At 47.4% G+C, this 10096-nt stretch overlaps 1 protein-coding gene and 1 long non-coding RNA gene across 2 annotated transcripts in view; both read right to left on the bottom strand.

Annotated features, from left to right (window-relative positions):
* LOC138683498 (zinc finger SWIM domain-containing protein 6-like) overlaps positions 1–877 on the bottom strand; it is a 158066-nt gene extending 157189 nt beyond the window's left edge. The window contains exon 1 of the mRNA XM_069775393.1: positions 295–877. Coding sequence (XP_069631494.1) covers positions 295–868 — 574 coding nt within the window. The 5' untranslated portion in view covers positions 869–877. The remainder of the gene's footprint in view (positions 1–294) is intronic.
* LOC138683504 (uncharacterized) overlaps positions 1–10096 on the bottom strand; it is a 612710-nt gene that overhangs the window by 458706 nt on the left and 143908 nt on the right. The window lies entirely within an intron of this gene.

Here is a 10096-nt window from a genome sequence, read left to right as displayed (position 1 = left end):
AGGAAGTTGCCTGGCCCGAATTACAGCCTGGGAGTGAAGGGTTCGTGCAGGCCGGGCCGCGGGGGGGGGCAAGGGGGGGGCAGCTCCCCGGCCGCGCTGCCGGCCCCCCGAGAGGCTGCCGGGGCACGCCAAGGAGGCGGGGTGACTCCAGCCGCCGGGGCCGCGCAGGAAGGCGGCTCCCCGGCTGGCAGGCGGGTGATACGCAGGGGTAGACCCGCGGCTGAGGAGGCCGGCGGTGCTCTGCCCGGGTGGCCGCAGCCCGGCTCCGCGGCACGGTCCCGGCCGGTGACTCACCGACTTGCAGGACGTTATCGACACAGCCGCCGTCAAGCAGAGCGATGCCCCTGCGGAAGGGCAGGCGGTTCTCGGCGGAGGCGACATCCGCGCCCCCACCGGGCGCGGTGCCGGCGGTGGCCCCCCCGGGGGCGGTGGCGGAGTCCTCGGCGCCGGTGTTGAAGGAGGAGTACATGCAGATCTCCCTCTCGCTGCGGGGGAAGGACCAGTACACGATCCTGCGCTGCACCGGCTCCGGGATCCGCTCGAACCGCTCCTCCACCCGCTGGAAGGGCCACTTCTCCGCCACCTTGCGAGCCGCGATGTCCAGCAGGGATTCGGGGCTCTGGGTCTTGCCGAGCGGCAGTAGCCCCAGGGCCGCGGCGGCGGCAGCAGCGGCCGCGGCGGCGGCAGCAGCGGCCGCGGCGGCGGCAGCAGCGGAGGAGGAGGAGGAGGAGGAAGAGGATCCAGCACAGAGCGCCCCGCTGCCGAGTCCGGTGCCGCCCACCCGCTGGCCCGGCCTGCACCCTGAGCCATAGCCGGGTCTGCAGCAGAGGCGCTTAGCAGGGGAAGGGAGCTGACCACGCTCCGCCATGATCGTGCCGCTTCTAAGCGGATAGCGGAAGTGGCTGTACCCTATAAACGGCACCAGGAAGGCAGGAGCAGCTGCGAGCCACCCCCGGGTCACGCCCCCTCTTCCCTTACATGGCTGCGGGGGGCGGTGCCGGCCGCCTCGCCCACGGTGGGGGGCGGAGCCTTATGCAAATCGGCGCCACGAACATAAATAGAACGGTCCGAGGATGGTGGGGGATGGTGCGCGCGCCTCTGGTGTGGGGATGTTAGGCCGATGTATCGTCTTTTTCTCTCTCCCCCCCCCCCCGCTGATGTCACGCGCGCAAGCCCGAGAGCGCCTCGCGCGCCTGGTGGGAAAAGGGGGCGTGGCTGGCGGCGCTCCTCTCTGGCACCATGTAAGGAGTGGAATGCGGGGGTGGGGCTGCCGCGGCCTCAACCCGGTTACCTCTGGTAGGAAAGCCGGCGAGGGGCGAGTGAGGAGAAGCGCGCCTCGCAGCCGGAAAATATGGTAACGGCTAAGGCAGCTACACTCGCTCGCGGAAAGGCAGGGGCTAGTCTGCCTCCAGCGCCTCGCCCGGGGAAGCAGAGCGACACCCACCTTTCGCCGGAGCTCCGCGGGAGTTGGAAGCTGCTGGGAGGCGGCAGAGGCGCCTCGGAGGGCAGGTAGGAGGAGCACATGGGCTGCCCCACATGGGGTGGGGTGGCCTCGCCTAGGCTCCCGCCTCAGAGGCGGGCTGAAATGGGCGAAGTCGGGGTGTTGCTGTCGGGGTGCTGCTCCTCTGGGGTAGGAGCCGGGGTGGCTGACCCCACGCGTGCCCGCAACAAGCCCTTGAGGCGGCTCAGTGAGGCGCGCCCCAAATTTTTCCCTTCTATTAGAGGCACTACGGTAGCTACGGCAATTGGGCCGCGGGGTGAACCCCTGCCCCGTGGGGTGCCCGGCGTGTGCTGGCTCGCTGGTCGCGCGCGCGCTGTAGGCGCGTTTGCGCGCAGGCTGGTCCCTGGAAGTGCCGGTTGCAGCCCGGTGTGAGCTCCACGCGGCCGGCTCGCTTCGCAGATGGTCCGGCTTGGAACCGCTTTGGTAGCCCAAGGTGAAGGGTTCCGTGCCACGACCCGCGGTGAGTAAATTGAACGCAATTAACGTGTTGCGTTTGCCTTGGTGTTGAAAAGGTCTGTAAAAAGGATGGTGTTGGCCATCTGTCCCAGTTAATTTTTAGCAAGCGGTGCGTAATGCTCTCAGTTGCCGCAGAGTGTAAAGTGAGGAGTCTTTTTATTTTTCTTTGTTCATTAAAAACCATACAATTCGGGATCATACCGACTCCCCAAATTAAATGACCTTCCTGAAAAAAAGGAGAAAATGCTGATAAGCCACAGTGGCAGGCTGAGGATATGACTCCTGCATAGCACCGGGTAAATACCAAATGCTACCTCTGCTTGTAGCAGGGAGTTCTGTCCCTAATTACAGCCACACTGCTAATGTAAAGTATTATGAAAATAATATACAATAAGGATCAGAGCTAGCAAATAAAGCTGATACCATCTGTCTTATGGAGAGAGACTTTGATGTATCATTTTAGAACAATATTTTTAATTAATTAAATATTTTGGAACTTTAGCTTGAAAATGGCATTTTTGGCGACTTACAGTTGAAAATACTTATTCATCTCACTTGGATTTAACAATGAACAGCACTTGATAGCATACGATGCAGAAGCCATAATTTGAGTGCCTGGTTGTTTCATTCACGTAGGCTAGTTTACCCAGCTAAACTACATTTCCATGATGCAATGCAAGTGTTCAGCTGGGAGGTTCGCAGTCGGGAGATCTAAGAAGTACAAATAACATCAAGGTGACTTGAAACTTAACATCTACTTTTTGTTTCCACCAAAAACTGAGACTACAGCAATAGTTTATTTTCTAAACAGGTGATTGAAGAGCATAGCAGATTGACGTGTGGAAAACAGACTCCACAATCAGTGAGATTGTAAAGTAGGTATGTTCATTCAGCGCTGGGCAGCACGGGGGGTAGTCCCACCAAAGTCGTGCGCGCCTGACTTGGCAGTTCGCTTCAAATTTATACAGTCAAGTGTTACATATACATAGAGTTTCGCAATACGCCTATACATAGGCATTACCTATCCCCGCTTCATATTAAAATTAGCTCTAGGAAGTCATTTCCATAGTCTCCTCTCAACTGCACTTGCGCAGTGCCTCCTTATGGTGGTCATCTGGTGGTCGTGAAGATGAAGGCTGTATGTCTTCTTCATGGTGAACTCTTAACCTTCTGTCCCTGCGCAGACTCAGTTGTCCCTTGGCATTTGTCCAAATCACAAGGTCCGTCTTGGCTGGTTCTTGGAGCCACTGCTGCTTCTTATCAGGGACTATCTCCTGTCCCAGCCAGCCTCAACAATGCAAGCGTTAAACATCACTTCTCATCCCCTTGGGCCATGTCTACCTCTATTGAACCTTCTTTAACTTCATTATAAGCTAGATAATTATTAAACAATTCTTATCCACATTCATATATCTACTATATCTGCTAAGGTTTCTTTGGTTCCCCATCTCAAGATCATTCTTATACAATTCTCTAAGTTCCTTAAAAGCTCTGACTGGTTGCTGCATAGGACATAATTGGTTATATCAACTAAAACATGCGAAACTTGTCTCAGTCTAATTGGTCAATTGTGCCAAGTTCCCTTTATCGTGGAATGCGCACCTGTGTTCTTCTAATTGGCATCTTTCTTTTTTTGTCTTCTTGTTTATTCTGTTCAAGGCCTTCTAAAGGTGTCTGGAATGTTCTTGTGACCGTTAGCTAAATATGTGTCCACAATTCCCCCTTTTTTGTTTTTCGTCAATTAACACAGCCTTACTTGATCTATCAATTAATTTTTAAACACATTGCAACATACAAGGCACACAAATTCAAATACCAAAAAAACCCACTACAAGATAAATCAAAACTATCTTAACTAATGATTTAAGAGCAGCTCTATTTTGTAAGGTTGTGTGTCTAATACTATCTACATCTAACAGTAAATCAGATAATACTACACCAATCTGTATTCAGGGACCCCAGAATTTGTGATTCCTGGGGTGGCAATGAGGGTGAATGCCCGATCCGTGGAAACCAGGCATTCCCATCCATTGAGTCCGTGACCCACTGCACAGGGGTCTCCATCAATAAGTTCTTAAACTTTGTTGATGTCAGTGTAACCCCCTATTAAACCTGTGAAAAAGGGATTGCTTGGTGTTGCTGTACTGAGGTATAAGCAATCTTGTCCGGTCACGTCAGCCAGGGTCATCCAGATGTTTTCTTTGGCTTGTGGCGGTATCCATGACTACGTCCATCCGAGGACTGTGAGGAAGATGGACCATCCGTACATTCTCGTGTCATCTTGCTCCGCGAACTCAGCCCAGCAATCGGTAGGTGCCAGCTTTACATGGGCGTCCCCACGGAGGCAACAATGGCCTTGCCGTACACCAGCCCGATGCTCTTCGGAAAATCCCGGTATTTATACATTTGCAGAGGAACGAGTTTCAGCACACGTGGCCAGCGGGTGCCAAAATCCGCCTCAGTTGCAACCTGTGACGCATGTGCTCGCTGGCCAGGTGCGCTGCACGAGTCATAGCCATCCTGTCTATTGGTTCATGGGCTTTGTGATGCGGTTGCAATGCACAGAGAATCTTGACCTGTTATGTTGGCCAAGGTGACCTACACATTAGTTTTTGGCTGAGGTGGTATTCATATTGCCAAACCATCTAGGATGTTCCAGATGATGATGGTCGTATAAATCGAGCGGGAGTCCATTGTGGGCCTGTATCTGCAGAAACACAAGCATAACCTCGCCCCCAGTTTATTAATGGAAATGGACCTTCCCATTGCCCTGTTTCTAGATTCTTAACTAAAACCATGACCTTACCCCTAATTTTGGCTTTAGCTAACTTTTCTTGTGGAGAGAGATTCCCTACTCCCCCTTTTTGTGTTTTGTCAATTAACACCTGCTGTATTGCCCTTTGCAAAGATCTATGAACACAGCTAATTAAACACAGTAAAAGCAACATTATACCTAATAAAATACATAAGAATAAAAGACTGTTCAGGTAATGCCAATGACACAGAAAAAGAGGTTTGATTAATAGCTTTAGCTAGTGTCACCCAAACATTCTTACTGTCCCACAGCGTTAAACGATGTGGATCAATCACTGGTGTCACTGTCATGCTGCTTACTACAGTCAGTGTGTTCCATATCAATCTCAACATAAGGTTTCGTCCATTTAGTTGGAATCCACTTTGCCCCATTTTCTGTAATGACACAACCATAACCTCGGCCCCACGTTATTATCAGTGCTTCTTTGGCATCAGCATTATCTATTTGCTTTTCAATGGCATCTTGCAGATGATCAAAAAAGGACATATCAGGTTCCATATTACCCTGCCTTATACTTGTAAATGATTGTTCTGGCTTTCCAGCTTCAGGCAAGGTTACCATTTCCTTCAGAGCTAAGGAAGCTGATTCTTGTAATGCTTCCACCGGTAGCCTTGCTTGCCTATTAACATCTGCAAAGTCACCAGTCCCCATCATTTGTGCAGCAGTGATCATATACCGCGGATCTCCTTCTGGGCGGTCGAAATTTCTTAGTGCCACTAAATCACATAATTCTGCCCATTTCACCTTCCATAATAGACGCTGAGTCGGGGTTAAAATCATTGTAGTCAATTGTGTACAGTCAAAGCCCGTTAAAATTTGACCAGAAAATATATTCTCCAATAACGCCTGACTAAACGGAGCAGACAGTCCATTAGCCATTACTGTTTTCTGTACTTCTTTTATTAAATCCCAATTGAAAGGTTGCCACACGTTTGGGGCATTCTGCCTGACTATAACTGGAAAAGCCACAGGATTAAGACCTTCGGTTAACATTTTATCATTTATGTCCTTCCATCGCTTTTTTATAGCTTCTCCTGGGGATGTATCTGCCTCATAGGGAGGTGCAGAGGGGATAGGTCCCTGCTCGAGAGGCAGGTTACTTAAAGGTTGATCGTTGCCTCCATTAATGACATCTCCCTTGGTGTTTAATTCCTCATCACTGTCCGAATTATTTACCACCTCACCACACACACTTTTTTTCTGGGGTATCTTCAATTGAAATTTTTACAGCAGCAGCCACCTCCTTTTCTGCCTTAAGGGCTTTCAACGTTTCCAGCACCAATCTCCACATAGCGGAGATTTTCTGAGCCTTCACGTCCCCATGCGATACAAAGTCCCAAATTACTTTTCCCATTTCTTCCCAATTTTTAACTTCAAAGACTTCTACATTTGAAGTATGGGGCACCATGGTCCTTAAGCCACTTCAGCATCATACGTAAAGTATTTGAATCATACTTAATCCCTCTCATGGAGAGGATATGTGAAAGCATTCATACAATTGCCCCTTCTTCCACAGACATCTGGGCACCCATTTTAATCCTTCTAGCTGCTCACCTTACTTCCAAACGAGCAGGGTGATTGATCTTCTGGGAGAAGGTTGTCCGCTCAGTCCAGCTGGCTAGACGATCATTCAGCTAGAGTCTCCTCCGGACGCACTTCCAGCAATTCCAGCATTTTCTCTTTTTGCTCTAGCATTATAGTAGCCAAATCCTCGTTTGCATTATTTGAATCAGGGTATAACTGATTTTGAGCTTCCTCAGTATTTTCTAAGTCCTGTTGGGCCCCCCAATCATCAGAGTCCATGGGCAGGGGAATGTCTTCCGCTCGTAGTAGCGGCTGACTTGTTTTTTTCGCAGAAGGATTTACCATTGCCTGTTCCTCAGGTGTCAATGGGGCCATGGGAACATCAGCGTTATTTCCTCCCCCCAAAAGTTCAGCTCTTCTACAGGGAAAGCCGCAATCGGTGTTTTTTCTTCTAATGGTGGTGCCGTTGGTGGCGGGGGGGGCTCATGTGCTCCGCATACTGTCTCTTTTTCCAAACAATACGACGGAGGAGCAGGAGCATTAATAGTTCGAGTTTCTGCCACTAAAGCATGTTTTAATGCATCCTGAACAGCAGTTTCCAATGTTATTTGTTGTATCATTTGGAGACACTTTTTCCAATGTGCTGCCAGACGCGCAGCTATTCTATTTCCTCCTTGTACAGACTCCCATATTTCCCTTCCTAAGTTCTCCCAAATAGACAACGAAAAGAGAGCCTCAGAGTCCTTGAAAAATCCCCTTCTTTGTCCCCACTGTAACAAATCCTCTAACTGGTCCTTTTTAATATCCGTCTCTGTTTTTTCAACCAGCCTCATAAATGTCTTTACGGCTGCCTTTTCCTCCGCAGATGCTGCGATACCCACGCCGCCTCTTATCACGTAAGCTTACGATTCCTGCCTCTCTCGAGCAGCCCGGTGCTTTCTTATAAGCCCACCGGCATCCACGACAATCTCCCCCGCCTTTTCAGTTGTTAGTGTTCCCCTCTTGTTCCTTACCGGATCACGTCGGGGTCACCAGGTGTAGAGAAATTCCATGCGGGGACGGACGACAGGACACCAATATGATGATCAAAGTCGCCAGTTTATTGAGCCTAGCTGATCATTCTTATACAATTCTCTAAGTTCCTAAGAAGCTTTGATTGGCTGCTGCATGCAAGCATATAGTCTCCACGCGCGTCAAGCTTAAAATATGATTGGTTATATCGACACTGTACACGCGCATAAGCATAAGATATAATTGGTTATACCAACTCTGTACACGCACATAAACATAGGACGTAATTGGTTATATCAACTAAAACATGCGAGACTTGTCTCAGTCTAATTGGTCAAGATAAACTGCCGAATTCAGGTTCTTTGTGCCAAGTTCCCTTTATCGTGGAATGCACACCTGTGTTCTTCTAATTGGCATCTTTCTTTTTTTGTCTTCTTGTTTATTCTGTTCAAGGCCTTCTAAAGGCGTCTGGAATGCTCTTGTGACCGTTAGCTAAATATGTGTCCACATGCATGTAATCAAAGGCTATTCTATGAGCTACTTGGAAAAATACCTTTGGCCACCACTCAGCGAAATTCATTCTTAATAACGTTTCAAAGCATTAGGCCACTTGCAGTCATTTTTGCTCATTCCAGTAATGCATACAGGGCCTGAGCATTCTACCAGTTATGGTAATTTAAAAGAAAGATCACATACAGCTGTACAGTTGTGTTTGTATGTGTGTGGATTGTCTGGCTCATAGTTCACAAACGAGTTTCACCATGTCTAGTGCACACAGGCAACTCATGGGGGGTTACAAAAGCGACCCAGCCTTGGATTGCCTTGAGGCCCTGGTTCTCTGCAGAGATGACTCACGAGGAGCTGTGTAGACAGCTGAGCCCTGGGTTGTCTGACAAACCCTAAATTAAACAGGGCAGTGGCTGTGCCATTCAAAGAACCAAAACCTGAACTGAGCCTTGAAATCCCTTAACAAATAGTGTGCCCTGAGTCTCAATCCAACCACTATTCAGTTGCCTGAGGAAGCAAGGTAAAAAAAAAAAAAAAACCTGGAGGGTTTCAGCTTCAGTTTCAAATGACAACCTTGTGTATTCAAACAATCACAGACCAGCAAAGGAAAGATAAGGGGAAACTCCACTCAGATATACATAATCCATTTAGGCATATATCATAATCCACTCAGACATAGTCATACACACCATTCCACAAGTCAGGGAATAAAACCCCTAAGATTCAGGTTGAAAATGGGGGAGTCACTTCTCCAACTATACAGTTGGCTTGTGAAGGAGACCCTTCCCCTCCTTGATCGGGACGCCGGTCAAGGTAACTTCCCTGGGATTGAGAGCCCTTACCTGGAGGGGTAGGTGAATATTGTTTATGCTTTAAGTTTGTAAACACGTGTGTGCTTGTGGTTGTGAGTTGCTTGTGGTTGTAATAGTGTACTACTCTTGCCTTAAAAATTGCAATAGTGCATTCCTCCATTGTACCTGTAAAACCTGCAATAGTGGCGTGTTAAGTCTGTAAGTGAAGTTCAAATAAATCATTTGCTTGAACTTTGCAGTTAAGTCTTTTTCTGCCACAGTATGAAGCAAACAATGGTCTAAATGTAGAAAAATGGTTTGCAGACAACCTAATGCTGGCCAACACAAGTCACTCTGGTGGTTAAAACTTATCTGGAAAGATGAGAACAAGAACAACAACCATTAAGAGGAGGCATGTCATTTAAACTGAACAAGAGTCCAGATTCATGCGCTGCATAAAATGTTTCTAAATGCTGGGAGGGTAGGGGGTTAGAGATGAAGAGGAAGAAACTCAGGAAAGGAGGCTAGATTAGCTGATGAGTTTTCTTAAATAGTTTCATTCATTATGTTCAGAAACTATTTTTAATTTACAGAGTTAAAAATAGAATGTTTGCCTTTTAGTAGCCTTTTAAATCAAATACTCTAGGATAAATATTGCCAGCTCTTTAGAGTCTCTCTATTAAAGTGAAAATAAACCAGCAGCACTGAATGAACCCTTTCAAAGTGCAGGGTTTTATTCTAATTAAATTCCATGATTCCAAAACTGGAGTCAGAGGCTAGAATCTAAAAGCATTTAGGAAAATGTACTTAAAATACTAAGTGTGCTTTACCAGTATTCTACAATAATGAAAAGATACAAACATCCTAATTTGACCTAAATCCTCTTGACATTAATTTCTGTGTCCTCTGCCTTTTTGTGGCTTGATGCTTCATGTATGAAGTCATTCTGAGACGGACTGAAGGGGAGGGCATTGCGTGTGCCAGAGTCCCAGAGCTGTGTGAATTAATGCTGCTCTGTATTTCCTCAAGGAATGAGCACATTCAGTTTACATTTATTGAAAATAGACCCTGGGGATGAATTATTTCTTCCTTATAAGGAGCCTTGTGTTGGGATATCTGTTGGGACAGTTTAGCTCACTACTAAGTTACTAGGGATAAAAGCATCACTGTTACAAGTAAAATGATAATGTGAAAGTGACTTCTTAAAATTAAATATGTTGAACTGATTTAGAAGATTCAGAATTTCAGTCTTGGAACAGAGGAACAAGAGCGTCTCGCCTTTGGAGTTTTAACTTATTCACTTACCATTTGCAAAAAGTCAAAAGCGGAAAATGCTGTCTCTGAGAGGAAACTAGATTTAACATCCCTTCTATAGATCCGAGTTGCAGAATTCATGAACATTCAAAGTAAAAACAGTGTTATTACTCTCACAAGCTTTTCTAAACTTTATTTTTAAAGGATTATATTTTTTCTAATATCAAAATAAAAGCA

The sequence above is a fragment of the Haliaeetus albicilla genome, chromosome W (genome assembly GCF_947461875.1).
Source record: "Haliaeetus albicilla chromosome W, bHalAlb1.1, whole genome shotgun sequence".
In the NCBI taxonomy this organism is placed as follows: Eukaryota; Metazoa; Chordata; class Aves; order Accipitriformes; family Accipitridae; genus Haliaeetus; species Haliaeetus albicilla.
The sequence above is the reverse complement of the archived record's forward strand: the minus strand, read 5'-3'. Positions and strand labels throughout refer to the sequence as shown.